General features: G+C 41.8%; 2 protein-coding genes across 9 annotated transcripts in view; both read right to left on the bottom strand.

Annotated features, from left to right (window-relative positions):
- Nucleotides 1–3,956: 3,956 nt before the first annotated feature.
- On the bottom strand, nucleotides 3,957–5,266 carry DCTN6-p27 (dynactin subunit 6). Its single transcript, XM_031971491.2, has 5 exons — nucleotides 5,175–5,266; nucleotides 4,793–4,963; nucleotides 4,586–4,713; nucleotides 4,368–4,510; nucleotides 3,957–4,290 (listed from the first exon to the last, which is right to left on the bottom strand). Exons 1-5 carry the CDS (start codon nucleotides 5,201–5,203, stop codon nucleotides 4,189–4,191), a joined length of 573 nt encoding a protein of 190 aa, XP_031827351.1. The 5' UTR covers nucleotides 5,204–5,266; the 3' UTR covers nucleotides 3,957–4,188.
- A 1,544-nt stretch (nucleotides 5,267–6,810) lies between these two features.
- The window catches only part of Hr3 (nuclear hormone receptor 3 ROR-beta), a 129,696-nt gene continuing 111,920 nt past the window's right edge, over nucleotides 6,811–24,586 (bottom strand). For 6 of the 8 annotated variants that reach the window (XM_076374252.1, XM_031971489.2, XM_031971490.2 and 3 more), the window contains 6 exons: nucleotides 20,508–20,673; nucleotides 20,006–20,232; nucleotides 17,683–18,036; nucleotides 16,182–16,454; nucleotides 15,690–15,914; nucleotides 6,811–15,189 (listed from right to left, as the gene is read on the bottom strand). In XM_076374252.1, the coding sequence (XP_076230367.1) occupies nucleotides 14,930–15,189; nucleotides 15,690–15,914; nucleotides 16,182–16,454; nucleotides 17,683–18,036; nucleotides 20,006–20,232; nucleotides 20,508–20,673 (1,505 nt within the window). In that variant the 3' untranslated portion in view covers nucleotides 6,811–14,929. The remainder of the gene's footprint in view (nucleotides 15,190–15,689; nucleotides 15,915–16,181; nucleotides 16,455–17,682; nucleotides 18,037–20,005; nucleotides 20,233–20,507; nucleotides 20,674–24,586) is intronic. The other 2 variants (XR_013001420.1, XM_031971487.2) reach the window with 2 other exon arrangements.

Raw genomic sequence — 24,586 nt, 5'->3', positions numbered from 1 at the left:
GGAGGCTAGGTCGAGAGAGGGGTGCTATTGTTCCGGTGTAGCCTTAATGCGCGCCGTTGTAAACAGCGTTACAATGGAATAACTTCGTTAGCATAATCGCGTCACAGAGTCGCCTGGCGCCCCGGCCGCTCCCGCTCCACTGCACCCCTTTTGGATTTTACGGGTGGTTTCCCTTCGGACAGCCTCGTGGGCGGACCCGATCCGATCCGCTCCTGCGTTTAACCGTCGCTCAAGTATTATTCATTGTCGCGATTGAATCGTTTATCTCGTCGCTGCTCTCATGACTGCCCCGGAGATCGTTGTCGGCGACGTTGTACACACAACCCCCTCCGACAACCGTCTTCCCGACGATCCGAGCGTTAACTCGAGCTAAATGACGAACTGTGATCGACACCCCCATCGATGATTACAAGGAACCGAGTTGCTTTCCAGTTCCATTGATTGTAGAATTGAGATTAATCAATGGATTACGGAACATCGTGCACAACAAATGAGAACCTGTAGATAATAAAATATTCTGAACGACCTCTAGTTTATTTCGTGTCAGAAACTTGAAATTTCTCTGTCAATGGAAATAAATGAAGAATCCTGATACTGAGAGTTTTACTGTAATGGAAATCTGTCCTCAATGGAATTTCTTTCAGTATCATGTATCTTGAAGTATGCTATATAGAAATAGAACATATACAACGATGCAATTGTACAAGTCACCGTTGCATATTTAATCATTCCTAAAAGTAAAAGAGCTACATTCGTCGTTCAGCCAGTCCCCGATTCACCGAAAACCGTGGAATATCAAGTTTTCCAGTTCTCCTCCGCATCAGTCATGCAGAACAAATTTCCCAGCGTCAATCTCAATTTGTTTCCTTCATTCTCAGCCATAAGTTCCCGGATAATTCGCTCGGTGGCGCAGTTTCCGCAGCACCGGTGGAATGGCTACGACCGGGATCAAATTAAGGCGAATTTCGAACGGCTGCATTAGCGTCCCGTCAAAACCCCCGCGAAATGATTACCGTTGATCGCGGACAGACCCCCGGCGGAACACTTTCCCGATCATCGTTCGCCCGTCAACAGCAACCGCGCACGATCATCGACGCGTCGGGTAACGCTCGGTCCCCCGCCCTTTGCCGTGCAACTAAAATTGACGTCGCCAGACACAAGGGCCGCTTGTCGGGCTCGGGCGAACGAGAGTGACGAGCGTTGCGAATCCACCACTCGCTTAACATTTCCATTGTGATCACGGGCAGCGTCGAAGACGGGGAGAGAGCGAAAAATGTCATGTTCGCCGGCGGGATTCGGTTTCGAATTAATTCGATCCCGGCACGGTCTGCCGAGGTTCACGTAATTGTCGGAGATATATCGATCCCCGGATGATTAGCGCGCCGCGCGTATCATTGCACGCGCTGTAATTTGACGATTTTAAATGATTCATTGAGTTAAGTCGCAAATAGCTCCAATTGTGAACGGTGAAAATCGAGTTTCCGCGGAATCGATACTTATTCCATTATTTAATATAAATTTTCTCGGAAACATGCCACGTTCACTGGTGACATAAATGAGAAATAAATTTGGAATACTTTGGTTTCATCGCCAACGAGGATTATATATTTTCTCGAACGTGTAATTATAAAAGTGATTGAGAAATCAGCATTGATACCGAGAAAATCCATCGGAACTCTTAGTAAGTTAATCATAAAAAGGAATTTTACCGAAAACAGTTAATGAGTAGAATGGAATAACGGGGAATATCGCTATGCTTGGAACGGGGAAAGTAACAAATTCACGTTCCCCTCCATTGAAAGATTTGAAGAGAGATTGGTAGAATGGCAGCAGACAGGATGAAACGGCTATCCGTTTTAGCGAGTTAAATTCGACACGCGATCGCCCCCCAAAAATCGGGATGATGGCGAGCTCTGTCCAACGGGGACGAGAAAAAACCGCGTGAATCCGCGAGCCATTAGGGAGTTCCCCGTCCTCCGTGGCTCTCGTGCCGATTTCAGCTTCTCCCAGCGCGACGAAAAATAATCTCTTTTCTTCTTGGTCTCCCCCTTCTAGGCCGGAACGCCCGCTGCGGACGTCAAAATATGACAGCTCTCTCGGGTCACCACTTTCCGCGACAAGAGTTACGTTGAAGGGGGTTGCGACGAGCGATCATTAAAATAAAGCAGAGCTCCCGGCCGCCATGCTTTCGACTGCGGTTCGCTTCGCCGCTCTTTCCAAAACCCGTTCAGTTAAAAATAAACTTTCCGGAATAACGTGATTCGCGACTAAAATATAACACCTCTCGAAAGCGGATACTTTAGTAACTGAGTTAGTTTAATAAACATTGGGTTGACCAGTGACAGGGAACTTTCGTTACAGACACCGGAAAATTACTGAATTGTAGTTAAATGACGAGTATAATATACATATTGTAACCAAATAATCGTTTTCGGTTACTTTTAATAACGAGTAAGAATAGATTTTTGAAGAAATGTTTTGGTGCAATATAAATTCAAAGGAATAGATTATAAATAATTTTTAGTTCCTTCGGATTGGTACCACTGCGATTGGTATTAAGAAATACTATTTCGCTCTGAGTCGAGCAGTTTTTTTTCAGGGTCGTTACGAAGATAATGGTTAACGTATATTAATGATAAGTGAATTCCGAGAGATTAAGTGGTAACACGGTTCGTACATTTTCCGTTTAAGTGGCTGAGAGCCACTGAGGCACGCGGTTAAGCTGACGGAAACGGTAAATGGTTCGCATCCAACCCCCTCGACGAGACGCTAATTCATATTCATAGGTGTAGCGTTTAGCATTGTGCCGCTGGATTCTCCGGAGAGTTTGCTCTGCGAAGAACGTAGAGAAGGAGAAACATCAAGTTACATTAACTTGTCGCACCGACCACGCACACAGATTTGCCGATCGCGCGTCGTTTCCCTCGGCATTTCGGCCTTCAGAGAAGTACAGGGTGTTTTAGAAATATTGAACCAGCTGGGATACGAATGTACTTTTCATTAAAGCCAGTCAAAATGTATTCTCACATTTTCCACTGCGATGACTCGTTTAAGTGTTGTTAAACAACGGTGCATTAAATGTTTGCAGTTTCTAATTTACATTAAATACAAGATAAGTGTGTAACATTTCATATGATAAATAGTAAGTCGATGAACTTCAATAGATAATTGCTAATAACTTAATAGTATGGGTATAGCAATTAATGTCGCGCGATGGAATTTTTTACATGGGTGCAAAATTCAATAAACGCTATAGCCATCTAGTGTTGCAACGCACGAACTAGAATTGTTCCCGGAGATATGCAACTTGTTTAACACATATTTTATATGATTTTTTTTCTCTATATATCGATAATATTATAATTGTTTTGAACAATGGTTTTGAAGTTGGAAAAGTATTACATGAAAAAGGACAATATTGTCAGGCATTACACCTATTTATATTGTTTAAATATTTTAAGCGTTTTAATAAAATACTGGAAACGAAACAATCAAATTGGAAAAGAAATATATTTTATTTTTTAAAACTGGAAACGGTTGACTACGACAACTAAAGCACTTCTGCCATCTAGAGGTACAATAAGGAGTTAAATCTCGGTATCTGCAGACTTAAATGCGTATCTTAAGTCTGTGCGGTACTTTTCATCGATACCACTATGTCGTACTTAGTAACACCGACGAGATATAGGATAGACATGCAATGTAAATTTTTATCACACAGTCGGGGGCACATGACCACCGTACCAATACCATGTCACTTACAACCTTACCAACGGAGTGCAAATAAATGAATAAAAATCATATCCTATCCTATTTATCGTCGGTGGCAGTAAGTTTCATTCACACGCGTAGTAAAATGGTAACGTAGAACTACAAAAGTCGTAGTAACATTTTTAATATATTTTATTTGGTGAAGGATAACCTTGTATAATAATTTCTTGCTATAAAACAGGTAATAAAATGCATATTTTTTATTATACATGAAGTACCGAAACTTAAAACTTTATTAAATAATAATACTTGCATAGTATAAATATAACTGAAATACAAAATATAAATATAATATTTAAGAAAAGTATTTTCAATTTATTTACTGTATCCAGATGGGATATTGAAATTCTTGTTTATGATCTTATATTAATATATTGCAATCACAGTGTTGAACCATACAATAATGCTCCAACAATATTAAGTTTCGCCTTCAGTTTTTATGGCTTTTACATTAGGTTTTCTAAGATGATGATAATTAGGTAGAACTTTTAACAAAAATTCAAGTTGACCTACTTGTGGCTGTAATAAAGAAGGTACAGATTTCACAAATCCTGTTAATGCAACTTCATTAAATAAATATTAGTTTCAGTACTTACGTATGGTTTATCATGCATTTCTCTACGCTGACAATCACTTCCATATATTACAGTGTTTTCAGGTATTGTTTCTGGTTCAGTTAATGCACAAGCTGCTCCAACGACACAACCATTGGTCAACTCCACTTCACGCCCAACAAATGCTGCAATGAAAATATCAGTGTAATAAAAACAAGTATACAACAAATAATATTTTAATATCATGTATATAATGGTACCTTTGCTTTCTAATATATTGTTGTCACCAACTTTATATGCTTCACAAGTGCAATCAGTTTCAAATACATTAAAACTACCTATTATTTGCACTGGAACTGTTGTTGACTCAGATGCATCTGGTGGCAATCTGTGACATAACAACCATTTTACTTTGTTTAAAGAATAGAATAAAATCATTTATCATAGCATGTCAATCCTTCTAATACCTGTTTGCTATTGTTGCCATTTCTTCAATAATATTTCCTTCACCTATTATAATTGGACCTGCCTCTGCAATAATGCTTGCTCTGGGATGTACTACAGTCTTTGGACCGATAGTAATATCCCCTTTCAAAATGCTTTCATCACACACTAAAGCTCCCGCGGATATTTTCAGGCTGTGTGAAGAAATAAAACTTATATCTTCTTTGTTGTATAGAAAAATAAATCGGCACAGTACACTTAACCTCTAAGAAAACACAACTTAAACAAGTTCAATATTTTGAATTCGAACATACTTATAAATATTTTAATATTTTTATAAATACATAGTCGACAATTAACGAATATCTAACTATTAATTTAAGCATAATTTATACAGTTTCTCACTTTGTACGACGACTGACAGATGAACTCATCGTGACTGCTTAACACTAAACACATAAATACGCCATCTTCAGTGATATCTTAGAACTACATATATATGCGCTATTAAATCATAATATATTTATATACATATAATGCAACAGATACAATTGTATAATTTAATAATTCCACTAGAATAAAATTAAATACACTTCAAAAATTATATGAAATTTATATCATTCAAGAAAATATAAGTAATAAATACACGAAAATACATACAATTATTAAAGAAAATAATTATAATAAAATTATAATTATTATAATAAATTATGCTTTTGATGTATTTTCTATACTTTAATGTTACCTGCTAATTATAATTGTTGCCTTCTTCGTGCTTATTGCGGATCAAAGAATTATTAGATTCCAAACTACTAAACATTGAAATTAAAAAATATAATGTCACACCAACATAGTATCACTTGACAATTCATAGATGAAATAAAAAATTGTTTGAATCGAAATGCCACTATGAAAAAAATGTTGAGTTAGTATATTAAAGGATCCAGAATATGAAATCTCAATTTGTTAAACTAAAACTTTCTTTCACAATTCTACGACCCGTGTCTCGTTAGAAGAAACGATGTTGTAGTACACGAAAATAATAACAACAACGAAACAAATATTGTTTAAAGCAGCGTACTTCGTAAAAGAACAAGAGGATCAAGGAACAGGAACGCTCCAGGCAGGGGAGTTCAGTCGATAGCGCGTGAACCGCGCCACCCCAAGAAAATACACGCTCCCGCTTTTTTATTATTATTTTTTTTTTAATCGATATTTAATATAACTCTATATTATCCGTCAACTTTTATTTATTATATATATATATTTTTATATATTATATATTATAAAATTTAACTCCAAATTGCGATAATAACGTCTAATTGCAACGTGCGTGCGCGTGTACGTGTTGCGCCTTTGTGTATGTGTCTGTTTTTGCATTTTCTTTTTTTTAATATTCCTTAATTCTCTCTCTTTCTCTCCCATCACTTTCTCACTTCCATTCGTATTCGTAATTTGTTTCTTATTTTTTTGTTTTCGCTTATTTTGTTTGTATCTCTTAACCGTGCCCGCCCCGGTTATCTCCGACGTGTTAACTGTTCTGTCTATGCGTGTATGCATGTACGTATTCGTGTATGTATGTATGTATTTTGTATTTATATGTGTCCAGTTTCACTGTACCTGTGTATACGTGTTACATGCGCCTGTACGTGTACTTGTGTGGTACGCAGTGTACATATGGGTGGGTGGTTCTCGTGGGTGAACGATTACAGGGTGGTAATGTATCTTGCACTCGCGCGTACGTGACTGTGTACGTGTTTTATCTACAGTTAAACGAATTCTACGCACTTACTCGTTAATCGGCAGAATAATATGCATTTCTTAATTTCGCTATAAGTATATTTAAACCGTCCGAAAACGTATCAGTCGGCGCACCGTGACGGATTCGCCATCGCTCTCGTCGAGCCCCCCTCCCATTTCGTTCCCTTATTAATTCCCCTGTCATACCCCGTTACGGATTTCAACGCAAACACCCCGGTTTCCCTCCCTAACCCTTTAACATTTACTCTCGCCAATCCCCCCCCCCCCCCCCCGCTGCCAGTGTTCGTTTCCGTTTATGTCACATTTCGATAAATCGGAAACATCGACGTACCCGCTTACAAGAAAATATATTTCTCCGCTAATCACGTCTACCCTTTTTTACTCTTCTTTCGTTTCGATACGTCGCTCGACTCCTTCGAAGAATACGAAGCGATGATTAAAAATCGGGATCCCTCAAGCGGCACGCGTCCGAGCACTGTAAATCGTAACCGAGTGATTAGAAACATTTACACCTCAACGGTTTGGCGAATAGGACAAAAAAAAAGAAAGAAGACAGAAATAGAACGGTTCTCATTTGCGCGCGTTAGTAGTTTCTGTAAATACATACAGCTGTCAAATCGGACTCACTCGGTGCCGTTTCAGGGATGCTCGCACTAAATTACAGGTAAGAGAAGAGAAGATTTTTCTTTTCGCTTGAGACGCGGACGATACTTCACCGTGGAACTTATCTAGAAACGTTTTAACGTCTAATCGATTATGGTCACGCTACGCGGTCTGCTAAGCTGCGCTAAAAAATGTGGGACACTTGTCTCGTAAAGTATCGGCCAAGCTCGCGGTGCGTTACTAAAAAACTCGAAAGTCTAGCGTCGGAATTCGGCTGACTGACGATCTCGAAAGCCTGGCGCCCTTGGATCCTCGTATACGGGCATAGTTGAATAACACGAAATTTTCATCGAATTTAAATAATATCGTTCACCAACAACTACAGCTTCCGACAAGGATCGATAAAATCTAATTGAAATTCTAACGAAGCTTCGACGCCTCGAACAATATTTAGTTTCACTTTGAGAAATCTGCCTCGAAATTTGGTCGATTTTCGTAACGAACCGGATAAAATTTTGTATTCAACTATAAAACATCTTTTGATTTGATCTACATATAGTGGATCGATCGTAACGAGAGATGGATCGTTATGAAACCAGCTGGAATTCGTGATCGTCCAAAGTCGAAGGAACGCCACCCCTAGAAAACAACGTGTCGCCGGATCAGTTTTGTACACTAAGCGTTCTAACGGTTGAATCGGCAACAGTATTCGGCTCCTGCGCAATTAACTAACGTGTCGATCGCGTACAAAAAACAGACTTAACAGCAACGTGAAACATGCGGCCGCGACAAACGACGTCTCCCGAAAGGAAAGCTTATTGGTCGTCGATCGTTATCACGTTGATCGAAATTTCACGAAACGTCTTCGGGATCGTTCGAGGTCCCTTGTGCCTTGAACCTGTGCATCGAGCACCGAACCAAATGCAATCTCCGTGAACACTTTTGTTGTCGAAAGTGAGACCACCTTTGTTCGTGATACGATGCGGTAAATTGAAAATCGATTTTCTTTTTGTCTGCGAACGACGACAGGATTGTGGATCGTGTACTCTGTATTAGACGGTCCGTTTCACCCTTACACTGATTTTGAACTATTTTAAACGATGAATAATGTTTCAACTATTTTAAATCATAATTGAGTAACTTCTCGTATGGTTTATAGTGCAGAGTTAATCATTTACGTTGTCCTCCCGTTGTCCAAGCAAAGTTTCTAGTTCATTGACATTTTTATCGAGGTTATAGGGTTGTATGCTATATGAGTATAATTGTTAAATAAGGAAAAAATGTATCTAGGTTACAGTTATTAAAAATGTATTCGTTGGTGAAAACGTTAAGAAAGGTCATAGAGCATCGAAACGAATTAAGTTTCAACTTTTTATATAGGAAACCTAATACATTCTAGATTTGGTATTGCAATCGAAATACGATACTGATATTCCACCAGAATGTTGGATTAAATTGTTGATATTATTGTGTATATTAACATCTTCCACATACTTTATCATTGTAACTAACAATAAAATTTCTAAATTAGTCATAGCAATCTCTCACTTTACGTCCAATAAATACCCAACAATATTTTTCAACGGTTTTGACACGAAATAATGAAGTGAAACCTTTTTTATACGTCTCTAATTACGATCAATTATATTTCTTCGGGTCTTCCATTTAAATACAGTAACCTCGGAAAACAGATATTTCAAAATGATTGAAGTAAACGTAAATAGAAACCAGTGAAAACCAAGATCGAACTGAGGCAAAATTGGAAGAAACCTTTCCACGAATATTAATTAATACTTCCTCTCAAGCAGTACAAAGGTTTCAAGATATAAACCAAAAATTACCAGCGCTCGAAAATCGTGTAAAGTGAGTAATTGCAATGCTGCATCGGTCAAATTGATTGAACTCCGAAACAAGAGAACATAGTCGCGCTACAGATGAAAAAGGCACACGCACTTCCGTCGGTCGTCGATCGAGAATAAATTTCCGAGCTCGTCGCGGACAATATTCCAGTACGCGCGCGAGAAGGATGAACCGGCGAAAACAAAGAGTACCGTCCGACGATCCAATCGACGCCGATATTTTTTGCGTTCACAAGACGATCGGCGGCGCTCGCTCGCTCGCTCGCTCGTTCCGAATTTTCGTTAATTGATTTTCCCCGGCCGACGAAAGCGAGGAAAGCCGGTAACGGTGCGTAAAAAACGCTTCGAGAGGTTTCACCGCGGCGAATGGTTATTATTATGTAGTTTAAGAAGTACGTGTTTACGTATAAAGAGACGCGTCATACAGTGCCGTACAGTACCAAAACGTTTATAATGCGCACATAATGATTACCTCGAGTTTAAACCTCTATCTACGCGCTCGCGCAGGCTCGTGTATTGTAAAAGTGTCGTTAGTTCGTTTCATCTCGTTTCCCTTTTTCTCTTTTTTTGTTTTTTATCTTTATCCGTTTCTTTTTTCTCTTTCGGTTTCGCTGCGGGGTGGTGTATGTGGATTCTCGTGTGTGTATCCGTGTGCCAGTGTTCTTCCATTTCACTTTGTGTGTCTCTCTCACATGTTGCGTCCGTGAGCCGGCCAGACCGGTCCATAGGCAATACACAATTTCCGCTTTATCCTTCGTTATTTATAATTATATTTATATTTATATTTATTTATATATTTATATATATACATATACATACATATATATATACGTATATGCACGCCCCTAACCTTCCTCACGCCGATACATCTCTCGTTTCCCAAGGGACCGCCGAATCTTGCCCGTTCCGCCGGAATTTCTCACCCGTTCGTTTCACTTTTTTTTCTCTTTTAATATGTATATATATATATATATGTATATATATAATATATATATGCGAGTGTGTGTTTATACATATACAGTCTAAAGTAGCTCAGAGGGAACTATGCGAACAAACTACCGCGAAGTTGGGCGACGGGGAGTCACCGGAAGTCCCGTCGACATTTTCTCATCGGATGTCTACTCTTTTTTCCCCCCTTCTTCCCCCCGCCCCCTTTGATACCCACGTTTTCGCGCGAGGTCCACGGCAAAAATGTCGACCGGCTTTCCGAGCATTGACGGGAATCCCTGTCGCCGGCTCCTCGACGACGCTATTTCATCGGGTTCACTTTTTGCACCATTTTGCGGTTTAATAAATGTATTTCGGTTCCTTTCTATGTTTTCGTGTGAACGGCGGTCCGAGCAAAATTCTATTGCGTGCGCGTCAGTCCCCCGTCTAATAAGTATTACGTTATACGTGTGTGTTTGTTTGTGTATGTATATATATATAGACATGCGTGTCGTCTGTGGACCGTTCCGGCTGGACCCCTTTAAACCACATTTTTTTTGCTTTACTTTAATTAATACAATATATACTTTTTTTTTGTTGTTGTATGTTTGCATCGTAACAACCGATATTCTCAGTTCTTTCGTGCTCGCGCTCCTATCGTTCAATCTCGTTACGTTCGAACCCTCGCATTCTCTCTGCCCCTTTCTCGCACGTTTCTATCACGTAACAACCTTCACTCGCTCACTCTCTTTCTCTCCCTCTCACTCTCTCTCTCTCTCTCTATCTTTCTCTCTCTCTCTCTGGCTCTCTCGTTCATAATCTAATTCACTGTTTATTTTTTAATTTCCCTGTCGTATAGTTTTTCGTTCACGCGACATCGTCCTTCCGGCATTCAAGCAGACACACCCTGTTTTTGTTTTTCTCGCACGCTTTTGCACACTCGGTTGAAGTATTTCCCTCTTTCTCTCGCTTTCTCACTCACTCACTTTCTCTCTCTCGCTCGTTCGCCCTTTATCTTTCTCTTTCTCTCTCACTCTTTCACTCTCTCGCTCTCTCACTCTCTCGCTCTCTTTCTCTCTCTCTCTCTCTCTCTCTCTCTCTCTCTCTCTCTCTCTCTCTCTCTTTTTCTCTCTCTATCTATCTCTCTCTTTCTCTTTCATTCTCTTTCTATATATATATTTTATATCTGTGTGTGTATATATATATACATGTACACGGATGTGTATATATATGAACGTGTAAATATATATGTATACACACTTCTACATATCTTTCATATATACTTTATGTTGCTTTTTTATGTATACTTTATATATATATATATATAGATATCTATATATATATATAATTTTTATAATTTTTATATATATATATAACAATGTTATGTTTATTTAAGGCCCAATACGTTCATTACGAAGGAAATAATCTGCAACAGAAAGGAGACGAATATACGGTTAAACGCTTGTACCTCTTTTGCTCCCTGTCGTAAGCACCGCGAGTATAGAATCTATTCAGTCAATGACGAGTCGTGGTTTTCCTGTCGGTTTTCGTAATTTTTCTCCCTCTGCTAGGCGTCGCACGCGGACGCGACATCCGGCCACTTCCGTCGAGGCGACGGGAACGCTAGTGGATGAGCCGCGAAACGGTCAGACCGATTTCGGTTATCGTCTTGTACAATTCTACACAGAAACCTGTCATCTTACATGTTTATTTATGCAATATAATTTACGATCTTTTATTATCACTCATTGTTCCTTATTATAGGTACTTGGTTATTTCGAGATTTAATTTCAATCGTGAATATCATGTACCAACACTTAAATGTTTACACAAATTCCAAAAGCGACAGTAGCACGTAAGTTTAGTTAGAAAGTTAAAATCTCCATGCGAATCTTTAACGCTGCTGTGATTATTTGAATTCTACGATCAGTAGATTGCAGATGTTTATACAAATGTATAGTTTGTGGGTGAACTTCGAGAAACAGGTGTTAAGCAGAACTTGTTCCCTACGGTAGTAACTTCGATGCATTGAAAGTAACTTGAGAAGGTATTAGATTTTACTAAAATTTGTATTTTATTATTTTTTGAAGAGTTCTTAGGAGAAGCGCATAAACATCCATAATTTACTACTCGAATGGACAATATCCATGATTACATAAGACTATTAGGTTTACAGAAGAATTTAGTCGTTTCCAAATCTATGTACACGCATGAGAGGACAATCGAAAGAATCGCGTATCGTAAAATATGTTTAACTTAACAACAATAAATCGTTTTAAAATAATATAAAATTATGAGTTCGTAACAATCGATAACGTAGATAAATTTTACTCGCAAGAGCCGCTCGATTCAAAATATTTTCTATTCGTTAAACTACGGGATAAGTTACAGAAGTGAATGTTCTCGTGGCCATCCGCTTCCGTTCCGTTCGCCTCGACGCAATCACGTGTCCCAGCACTTGTTCTCGTTCTAAAACTACAATCCTGCAATGATTTCTTTCGCATACACGTTCGCTCCTCGACGCTGCCTAGGAAGGATCGCCGTCGACCAGAAACAAGTAACTTTTCTCGACGCTCGGAAACTCTGTAACTCGGCGCGTCCTTCGAGATCGACTTGACGGCCAAACCGATCGCGAAACGCCTACCGGGTTTTCGGGAAACCCCACCGGACACGCATCCCCGGATAAAGTAATCGAGAGACGAGCGGTACTCCCCCCGCCCGATTAATTTACACAATCACTTTATACAATATATACAAATATTCACGCGTCGGACGCAATTTCCTAAGGGCGCCGCGTCCAGAGAATTCAACGGACGAGTACGCTCCGCAATTAAGAATTAAATAATGGAATGAGCTCGATCGAGATTAAGAATAATTAAATTACACTCGGTCGGCATTGAACGCGTTCGTTTGACGATCGACAGACTTCCGTGGGTTGAAAAGCAAATCGTGATGTAGTGACGGTTAAAATCGCTCATAGTACTTTATTGTTCGTTACAAGAGATCGTCCTGATGGGATGCCGCTTTCGAAGTACTGCGATCCGTTTCATCCTTTACAAAAACAATGCGTCGGGTTTAACGATTAGAAATAAGGTTGTCGTCCAACGTTTAGACAGAAATATCAGGATCGAAAATAATTTAGTGTCCCGTAATATTCTCGACGAGAATTCAAATGCATAACCAAACAAGCAAAAACCCGGTAGACTGTTCCCCGCGGCGTCGTTCTCGCTGTTTTTCCACTCAGAAACTCCCAAGGTAACTTTCACTTAACGAGTACGACTAATAAACATCGCGGGATGGGCAGGAGGGGAGAGGATAGGAAGAAAGAAAAAAAAAACGAAACTTAACACAAATATTATCCTATCGCATTTTGTACACGTGAAGAGGGAGAGCAAAAAGAAAACTGAACGAAAGCTTTCCGGGAGACGAGAGAACAGGGAACGAAATAGAAGGGAGAAAGACGGGTGAAGGAGCGGAGCGGAGGAGAAATAAAATAGATAATAATAATCGTAATAATAATAAGGATAATAATAATTATTATAATAATATTAATTAATTAATAATATTAATGATTAATCGTAATAGTACTAGTAACGCAGTTTCTGACCGAAAAAAAGGAAAAAGATAAAGCACGAAGTTACAAGTGCTTTCCAATACGAACCAATAAAAGAATAAAAATGGACGAAACGAAAAAAAAAAGAAAAAAAAAGAAAGAAAATAGGAGACTTATAACGATCGCAGCTAATTTTAACGAAGATAAAAAACCAGTTACTTGTTTCCCGCTCGATTCGGGCGGCTCTTCTTTTAAAGCCGGCTCGCTTGCATGTTATTTAAGATCCGAAACATCGTGCCCTGGGCATGAAGTCTAATTTCATCTTTCTCTCGCTCTATCTCTCCCTCTTTCTCACTCGCTTGCTCTCGATCCCTTTCTCTCTTCCTCTTTCTCTCCGGACAATCGTGAAATCGGGTTGCGCAGATAAGATTAAAGATTCCGTTTATCTCGGCCGTGACGAGAAGCTCCGCTCTATCGTCATACATTTCCACGTAAATATATAAGACGACGATTCGAGACACGGCGAGAACGAATATGTACAAAAAATGAAACCGCCTCGAGACACGTCCGACTGCTCTCGCCGACGACCGCGGTCAGCCACGATTGTTCGAGGATCTTAATTCCTGTTGAGTCGAAGGGCACGGAGGAAAGATCGTGCAAGCGACGAGCGACAAACAGGATTGCCCGAACTCACCAGAGTCAAGACTCCGGGGTACAAGACGAAAGAACGAACGAAAACCGTAAAACGATCGTTCCGCTCCTTTCCGTGGGAACTCATCTCTTTGTACTTAGAAAGTATCATTGTAAAACGTGTCAATATATAAAAATTCAAATCGCTAATCCTCGGAATTAAATATACATATACAATAACAACGCAACGGTGTGCTGCTTAAACATTACGGATATACTTCTATATAATCAATAAATTGTTTCCTCGTCCGATGGTGATGCGCTCCTGCGCGAATAACCGCGATACGTTTAAAGCTAGAGAAGAAGTACGTGGTGTTGGTAGTACGATCGAAAGAAAAATTAGTAATTGTAAGCGCGTTCGGGGAGAACGATTCACGGGAAAAAAAATTCGTACCCGGCAGGCTCGTTGCACGCGATCACGTTCCCCGCAACCCTTCGACCGTCATCGATCGGCCCTAAAAACAACGCCTACGCGACCTCTCTCTCTCTCTCTCTCTCTCTCACACTCTCTCTCTCTCTCTCTCTCTCTCTCTCACACTCTCTTTCTCTTTCTCCTTCTCTTTCTCTTTCTCTCTCTGTCTCTCTTTCTCTCTTTCTCTTCCTAGGTAGCGTCGCCGCGACGTCACCGTTGGTCGACACACGCGTCGCCTTCTCCGTCGTTTCCTTTCCGGACGGTGGAACTCACCTTGACAGAGCAAGGCCCGGCGCTACTCGCGTACCGCTTTGTTCGTCAGCGTCGGGACGCCCTGCGCCGCCGCGTCGATCGTTCAGCTGTCGACGCTGAAAAGCTCTTTGTGGAGGGCTGGAAAGTCGAGGTGCGGCTGCGACCGTTTCAGCTTCGCGAGGGCGTCCATGTGCAGCAGAGAGATCTCCCTTAGCTGGGGGATCTTCGCCAGGATCGCGTCGCACACCGTTACGTCGCCTTTTATCGGCGACACGTGATTACGGTCCAACTCCGACCTGAGCGCCCTGATCACCGCCTGCGACAGTCTCGTCACCTCCGCGAGGCCTTTCAATCCTGGCCGATCTGCAATTTCGTTTTCGATTGTTTTGTTGATCATACGGTTTTCCGAAATAATCTTTGGTATTTGACATTAGGTTCGCGGAACGCGTCGATTCGACGTATACTGAATTTTATAGACATTTGGTAAACATTTACGTCGATTCTTACTGATGTAATTGCACGAACGTGTATCCTGATTCTTTATTTTCTAACCTCCGACTACTAAGATTTAAATAAACCAACGTCAATTTTTCTAGAAACGATAAAATAAACTGTAGGATAAATGGCTGTAAACCTAGTATTGAGGATAGAAGCAGACGGATCAAATGATTCATTTCTGATCTCTTTTTTACAATTATTGGAAACGTACAAATACTTCTTGGAGAAATTATTAAATAATTTGATTTAGTGAACGTTTTATTTGTCGCTAAATAGGAACATCTTTTTATTCTTTTTTACGGTGCACGACAGAAATTCCCTCAAACTTTCTTTTCTGAAAACGGAGTGTCATAAATTTTACTAACCAGGACTGTAGAGAACCGCTGCGCTGTAAAGTGCAAGCTCCGTTTCCGTGAGCTTCAGTTCGGCAATACTCCTGGCCATTTCGAACACGCAAGAAACGAGTTTCATTTCCGCCGTGTCCGTCGTGTAAAACGCATCCTGTGGCAACATGGTGTCACCGTAGAGGACACAGTTCTGCTGGAGATCTAGGTACCTGCTCATACGTAGCACAGCCAACTCGAAGGAACCTAAAAAAGTTCATCGTTTTATTTCATTCGAATGAAATAAGTTACTTTTGCATGAAATCAGATGAAAAATAAAGTAGATAAAATTTGGAAGTATTTATTTTCATTTTTACATCCTCACGTTTAGTGGAACAATCAATTTTTATTCTCAACTAAAGTGAGATTTACTTTCTAATAGTAATATACCTACCGAATACATTAAAACGTATCGAATTTTAATGCGATTGTTCAGTATTCAAAGTTCCCTAAATGCTTGTCCAGATCACTCACCAGCCTTTAATAGAACAATCTGGTCGTCCTGCGAGAGCTTCATGAATCCAGGAACCATCTTGGCGAACTCGATGATCTGCTGGATAACAGCGGTTAGTTTTTGGGCGCACTCGAGCCACAGCTGTTCGTGCGCCATGTTCTTGTAGTAGATCAATCTGGAGAGGTCGTGCGGCTTCCGGAAAGACTCCTGGATCTCTTCCGTCGTCATCAGACACGTTCTTGCGTGGGCATCCGCTATCGTTTTTGAGAGCAGCTCACTGATCTGTGCTGGATCTACGAAAACGAGAAGGAGTGTCTGGTTGAAATCTCATTCATCCACGATTGTAAGAAATTCTTGAGAAAAGTACAAAAATCTAACTACTTTACACTCAAAAAAGAGAAAAAAGAGAAAAAAAAAAACAGCCACGTATGAATACGAACGAACGAGACGTAGACGAACAGACAAATTTCTGACATTTAGCACAACGATTGTTTAGTAGACAGTGTGATACACAAGCGACAGACCGTTAAAAGACAGAAGACTGCGATCAGCGAATTGTTTTGGCACTGAAATACACTTAGAATCTTTTCATCGTCGAGAATGGCGAGACTCAGACTGCGGGAACACGTTTTCTTAAGACTCCGCGGACCAATTTGAACCGCCGAGACCTATCGTCGGGTCCGTTGTAAATCTCTATAATTGCCGCAGTTTCAAACTACATTATCGCTACAGTTAGTACAGCCATTTGACTCCGGTTCTCAAGTCGACGAACTTTATACGACCCACCCTTCAACACGCGAAATCGCCGCCCAGAAATTCACTCCTTCCGATTCGTACCTTCCCGAAGCACGCCTCAGTTACTTACGGTTTAATTTCGTTAACATTAATTAAATTCGCGTCGCCGTTAAACCGTGTTATAATACTTCACCCAAATCGTTAATAACGTCGAAATTTCGGTATGACACAATTAAAACGTCTTCTGATTCTCATTGGGGATATAAAAGCATTGAAACAGTGGAGTACTGTATTCCGCAGTCACCCCTTTCCAATTCAATTTTTAACATTAATATCAATCGCGATACTCTATTACTAATATATTTGATACTTCAAAAGCTATTTTAAAGGACATTCAAATATAGTCAATCAACAATATCCGTTTATTCTATACCGATCCACCGAATCTTACACATCCTTTTAGAATCATATCTCAAATACATATTCGACGAATTTGCATAATCGTGTTCAATCATATCAACCACCTCATCTCGGATCGTCCAATTTTCAGAAAATCACATCTGTCATCAGAAAACGTGTTTCCGGAGCAGTTGAAACTCCGACGCAATGAGAACAATAAAACAATGAAAATGAAAAACATAGAAAGAGAAAATAGCTTATAATTGTCAATGACAGCGCGAGGCACACGCGGCGCAGTAAGAGAAGGAAACAGAAAAGAAAGGAAACGGAAGAGAGAAGAGAAGCGCACTGGCATGCCCATGCAAAGGGACACAAACGTAACCTCACATCTCGCATGGGACATACTGGGCAGACTCGGCACTTCGTCGTCCTCGGATGGATTGCTGACCCTCTGTTGCTGACCGCTCAGAAAGGTCGTCGAGTCGACCATCGTGTACGAGCCGTGGCCCAGGTTGGCGAGTTCGACGGTGGTCTCTTGCTTGACAGCAACGATCCCACCCCCGCTCAGGGAACCGGCACCACCGCCGCCGCCAGCGGCCGCACCGCCGCCGGTGCCAGAACCGCTCCCTCCACCACCCGAACCACCACCACCGGATCCACCACCGTTACCACCGCCTCCGCTACTACCTCCACCACCACCCCCTGTGCTGCTTCCGGTCGTCGAGGCAGACAGCGACTTTCCTGGTTCACGCGAAAAGTCAAAGTTCACTCGAACCGAGCTTTCTTTTCTACCATTATTTTTCTTTCGTCTCTTTTTTTATTTTCTTGCATTTCTCTCATGTTCGAGCGATGCGCCTCCAGAAAAAGACTTGGAGGCTGCGTCGAAATTGATTTGTATATACAGACAGATGCGAAACAACGCGAGTTACATTTTCGTTGGAAATATTCGAAAAGTGTATTATTAGAATTTTTGGTTTAATAATGCAATTTTGTTACTGCATTCGTACTTGAGATTTATGTCTGCTGATGGCGTTCGAATGGTTTTAGTAACTCAAAGTTTCAGAGATAAAGATTCTGTTGAATTGTGTATGTTAAGAGGAAGACGTGAGCGACACTGATTGACTTTCGAACATACCATATGTTGGATTCGATGAAACTGGATTGGAATTAGTTACAGTTGGGACGTGAATTAGACATTATACGGGGTTCAGAATGTTCGACTGCGAAGCAAGCTGGTTGATGAAGCGATAATTTTAGTCTGTGCGAGTTGTAAATCATTTAGACCATTGTGATAGTGTGGTGGTTTATGGTTCCTGGTAGTTATCTTTGGAAGTACAGTGCTGCTTGGATGTTCGAATAGTTGTAGTGTGTTAAGTGTTTCAATATCTAATTAAGATATTTATATTTTTGACCTTCGAGAATCTCAATTTTTTATATGTTAACGATTGATTACGTATAATATCCGAAGGATATCAAATTTTCATGCTTGAATATAGAGTAGTATTCATTGACATGTTAAAATAGAACATTCCAGTACAGAAACTTTCTTTTCATCTTCCAATATGACGAACGGAAGTTTTTATCGATGTCGCAAGGAACTTTATGATTATGAATTTGTCCAATAAATTCCACAAAGGAAATCTTTCACAATTTGTTCAACATCGATGCAATATTCTATGTTAGAAGAAACGCTTATCGTAACGCCAGCATACTTCTCAAACGGCAATTCAATCGTATCTTTATGACTGCTAATGTTACTTCAAGCAACAGTATCAATATCATTCACCGAATGCACGGTGCAGTCAACTGGCAGTGATAAACACAATAATTGTATCAGCCGCGTGGCGCTGAAAGGGACCAGTACTACTTGGCGCTGGTTGTTCATCGATTGACATCTTGTTACCGCTCCTTCGCTAACAATAAACTTTAATGGAACTATAAACTCTCGACTTGGCACTACTTCAGTTTTGTCTGCCAGTCGCGTAACTTTATATACCGTTCGATCAAAATTGAAAATATACCCGCGCGTGTGGCGAGGTGTTATGAACGAACGGTACCTTATGCGCAACCGGAAATAAAATATCCTCCTTTTGGGAACAACTGATGTAACCACGACCAAGAATTCAAACGTAAAGTCTCGCTGCCATATCAGACTATTTTATTGTGTCTATCATAAGTAATATTACATATTTCCAAAATGTTCTCCACTATACTGCCGTTAAAGATACGATCAAATAAATGATTCATAACAAGAAAATTTTAACCTGACTATATCCCCGGAAATCGATAAACGATCCTCATATCAGAATTAGTTTAAATAAAGCAGACCTGTATGTCGTACCTCCTCTCGCCAGGAAATTATTTCGTCCAAGGAATTGAAACTTTGTAACACATCGAATTTTCGATAATTCGATCATTCACCTCGGTTCATAAAATCTGAATTGAAGCCATTTTTATATTTCCCACATCCTCTTTCAAAATTCATTTCCTCTTACTAAACCCCTCAATTTATCCGAACGTTATTACATCATTAAATCCAATTCCTCATGACAAAATACCACGTTAATTTCCCATCGTATCAAAAATCCACCACCTCGATTACCAGAGCCTTTTCACCGACAGATAAGAGTAGAAGAAAAACGAGAAGCAACCCCGACACCCGACTCCTCGTAAGCACGGCTCGCCAATAAACGTCGAATAAAGTACTCACCGGTGGTAACCACGCTGGGAAGAACCCCAGTCGCGGTGACAGCGGAGGGCGTATCAGGGGCGACGGTGTCCGCGACCTGCGTTTGCGTCGGCCGTGGGTCGTAGGTCGTCGTGCTGTCAACGTAGTCGGCGCTAAGCTCGTAGTTCGTCATCGCCTGATGATTGTAATAACCCGATCCACCTGTTCCGGGGCCGGGGGAAGCGTATTCGCTGCCGCCATACGTGTACCTAATCAAAAGGAAACGAGGCGACGTTAGAGGGTCGCGTCATACATCCGTGTGCAGCTTTCTTGCGTGATTATTCACTTAAAAAGCACAGTATTTTCTCGTTACGGGCATCATTTCTGTTCATCGTTTGGCAAGATAGTACCGAGCCACGAATCATAAAACGTCTCGGCGTGTGTTCGCCGCTGGACCCAAGCAGCGGACCATTGTCAAGCGATACTACAGGATATACAGATTATTTCTGCCGCGACACATCACGGGTACACTGGGCGCACTTACCCTCCGTTGTAAGGATGATGTTGGTCCGAGCTGCTCGGTGTCTGGTGTTCGAAGACACTGCTATCGGGCGCCGTCTCGGAGGCCGCTCTCATTTGTGCCCTGTGGAATCTGACTTCGTCCTCGACCTTCTCCCTCTGCTTCTTCGACATACGTCCGAATTTAACGGCTGCGAAAGAGATCACTTCGTTTCAGTCACCAATATACACGTGCCATTGTAATATTGTAATATTCTGTGTCTAGGGTTAAGTGTCGACGGTGAAACCCGATGTTCTTAGAAAGAAAATAGCTATACAAGAGATCTCGAGTACTTTCCGAAGCTCAGTTAAACTTGTGACTCGTATTGGTAATTTTTGATCATTCTGTTTTTATCTCTGCGCGTTCGATTGTGGAATATGATCATTAGGTTATCCGACCAACGATCTGTAAACAATACTGTGTTACGTGCGACGATAAGGATCGACGTTTCCGAGTAATTTCACCTTCTCAAAGATCGCTTTGAACATCGTTGCATGTAGCGGACCGTGGAGAACGGGTATCGATCCAATAAACTTCGGAAGACTGGGGCTAATGAAGATCGAAGCACGAGCGTCCTCGTCTCGCCGGTTCTAAGTGGCTCGTCGACGCCCCAAAGAAATGTTCTGATTCGAGGAACGCGGAAGTTCTTTGCATCTCGGGCCTCGTCGTCGTTATCGCCAGCTCAGATGCACCCATCCATCCGAGTGACGTCACCGCATCGCGAACACTCGGCATGCACACACAGATACGCGCGCGCACGCACCCACGGATACTCGGGCGCGCGCGCGACACCGCCGATATAATACGTCACGCGAGCAGCGTTCAACAACCGCTAGAACCTGAATCGTTCGTCTTCCTTTTTCTTCCGTGTTCTCCAGTTTCTCAAGTTCATTCGCGAGTTCAGACGCGACACGTTCCTACCCGCGTGCTATTGTCATCGAAACCTTTGGTTCCACGAAAAATGAACTTCTGCCGTTTGGGAAATAATCGACCGTACGGTGTGTTTCAATGTTTCCAAATCTACATACTACGAGGGATGGCTTCGGAAAAGTGGACGGAAATATCGTTCCGGAATTCATTTCTTAAATGGGGAATATAAATGTATGCAATACATTTTAAATATTTAATCTTCATAGATCTCAAGTGTTTCAGTTGCAAGTGCAGGGATTCACTTAAAAGTATAAATTACCCCAAATTTTATTCCAGAGAAAAGTTATTTCGAGAACGTGGATTGAATTTGATAATGGAATATTGTCAATGATTATTTTCAGGAACCAGAACAAAGAAATTAAAGTATTTAGCTCCAACTGCTCAAATCATTCATAAAATCCATTACCTAACATGTCCAAAACTCCAATTACAAACATCGTCGCCATAAAACATCCCCTAGAGAAAACCATTAAGTAACTCGACATATACATATAAACAGAACCCTATTTTCCAGATGAAAAACTTCGACTAACATTAAAAATTGAATGAAATCAATCCGAAACCAGATCCGTTTCAATCTTAAATTCATTGATCAGTTCCCTTTTAACAAACATTCCCGATCCACGGTTCCCAGACAGTAAACGCACCCCCGAAAAACGACGAGCGAGGGGGCGCAGGCGGCTCGTTTCCGTTCGCGTTCCCGCGATTCGATTCGGCTGCCACGAATCTCGACCGGCCCGAACACACGCGTGACTTCACGCACACGCAGTGCCGCGACGCTTCGCCGTCAGGGTGAAAAGAGAGAGGGAGCGCGAACCGGGCGAGAGAAAGAGAGAAACAGCGCTATGAAACGCGAAGCGGGAAAAAGGGACGGACACGCGGCGACGTCAGCTGCCAGCTGAACCGCTATCGGGATCGCGCTTGCACAGCGCGAGGAGGAAACCGAGAGAGACGAGCACGAGAACGACGGAGAGGTAGAAGCGGAGGGTGATCGACCGAACGCGGCTGACGCGCGACAGAGAGGTCCGGGAGGATCGCGAGGAACCGACCGATGGGGCCAGAGATAAAGAGAGACGGACAGAGGGTGATAGGAAGGAGAGAGGCAGAGAGATAGAGAGAGAGAAAGAGGAGAGGGAGGACACAATGGGAGGGAGGGCGGCGGATGAGAGGTAAAGAGAGGAAGAGAGACGACAACAGGAAGAGTATGCGCGCGCCATCGGTAGCACACGATGCACTTTCTGGTTGAGCGTGTGCGAGAGCGCGCATTGCGCCGAGATGACTGGCTCCTTATCAACGGGCGCAAATACGTTCGCTGCCGGACTCAGGCCGCCCCGACTTGTGAGAAGAACGCGATTATCGCGGGCCGGATCCCTCTCGCCAGGCGATCCTTTGAGATTTCGATTTCGTTACTCGATTCTTATTCTATTTGCATCTACAGTCTGACCAACGAGATGAAGGAAACATCCGAGAGCTGATGATGATTGGCCAGTATACATGGGTATCACACCTAAGTTAACTGCCAGACAGTTTTGATTCCCTTTTGGATTTTGATTTTGTTAGTCGATTCTTCTTTTCCTGTTTCTAGTTATAGTTTGATTAACGAGGAGGTAAACAAAACATTCAAGAGCTGAGGGTGATTGGTCAGCATATTAGGGTATCACAGCTAACATATTAGTTACCGCGCTGTTTTGTTTACGCTTACTGTCCTGTCTAGTTGGCTAGGTTATAGGCGAACCGGTGATTCCTTTTTAGACCTTTCAGAGAGGAAACGAGCGGAGCGAGCAGCGAGCGCGTATCGTGGCCCACCGTGGGCCCGACTCCACTCCCGGGATTGAACGAATCCCGGCGTCAATGACCTCTGCCGCGGTGCCTTCCAAGCCGCTAGACACTCGGATTTTCGGAGCGTATTTTTATATTCCGGGACCTGGACCAGGGGTTGAGCGACTGCTCGTGGGAATGTTGACTTTTCGGGCAGGGACAAAGTCGCGAGGATCTGGAGAAGGGTTGCGGGTTTCAGAGGGATTCATGGATCACCGTTCATCTCGTGATGCAGTTTCGCAGATCCAATAATCGGTTTAGTTTGGCAGCATTGCTTGGAAACTTGTTAGTCAACGATATCCTTTCAAAGTCTAAGTCGTATCTTAAGCACTAGAGCTAAGTTCATCTTCTACCCCAAAAACCTTAGGAAGTCAAGTTTGGTAGGAGAAAGATATCTTTCGTAGAAAGACACCTTTTTTCCTGCCAAACACGATCCTATACACACTGTCTCTCCTCGAAGGTTACTTGCAGTAATAAACTATCATTATTACATCGATACTACATACTGGGTTAATTGGGGATGTTTCTGAACAAAAAAGTCCACAAGCCAAATGACAAATCGACTATATTCAGCTAGGTATTTTAGTTTCTCCAATACGTTGTTATGTTTATATTGATAATAAGCTTTAAAAATGATATTTCAAAGGAGCGTTTAGACGATTTACGAAAAATGGTCCATTAGATCACAATTAATATCCAACCGGACTCCAAAAGGATTTTTTTCTTGGGAATCGGGAATTGTGAATGATAAGAAATTCAAGAATGATATTCCCATGGGGAGCCCGTGCTTGACTCGATAGGCGATATCGTTCACTTCTCACGAGGCCGTCAAACGATTCGGTGTCAATGATCCCAGAAAGAAGCGTCGCGTTACCATTGCGACGCGCGCGGCGCGGCCTGACCGAGAAGAGGAGTGCCGCGGTGTCGTTCGAGTATTCGGATAGTGGCCGTCCACAGATTTCGCAGACGGGCCTCGGTGGCCGATTTTAGATCAGTCAAGCGATAAACGTTATTTTAAACCGTCTATTGGTGGAGGAAGCGCGCGGATAAGTGGCATCAGATGCTAGAGACGAGAGGCTGGATTCTTATCGAGCACTCGCGAACGATAGTTACCGAGGAGGTGGCTGATTATCAGAGAGCCAACCTGCGCGATTAGGATATTTCGAAACACCTCGCGCGAGACGGTCGGATCCGTTTCCTTGTTTGAGACCGCGTCTTATCGGCGTGTGCAGTGAAATGATTCCGTTAGCTCCGCTGCTTTCTACGAATCGTTTTTCATCGCGTTTCCTACGGTCTTTATTTCAACCTTAATGACT

Source organism: Nomia melanderi, chromosome 2 (genome assembly GCF_051020985.1).
Source record: "Nomia melanderi isolate GNS246 chromosome 2, iyNomMela1, whole genome shotgun sequence".
Taxonomy (NCBI): domain Eukaryota; kingdom Metazoa; phylum Arthropoda; class Insecta; order Hymenoptera; family Halictidae; genus Nomia; species Nomia melanderi.
The sequence above is the reverse complement of the archived record's forward strand: the minus strand, read 5'-3'. Positions and strand labels throughout refer to the sequence as shown.

Coding starts and splice junctions, on each gene's coding strand:
- DCTN6-p27 (XM_031971491.2), bottom strand. CDS start 5,203: ATGAGTTCATCTGTCAGTCGTCGTACAAA. Junction 4,714..4,792: donor ATGGCAACAATAGCAAACAG/GTATTAGAAGGA, acceptor GTTATGTCACAG/ATTGCCACCAGATGCATCTG. Junction 4,291..4,367: donor AAATGCATGATAAACCATAC/GTAAGTACTGAA, acceptor TCTTTATTACAG/CCACAAGTAGGTCAACTTGA.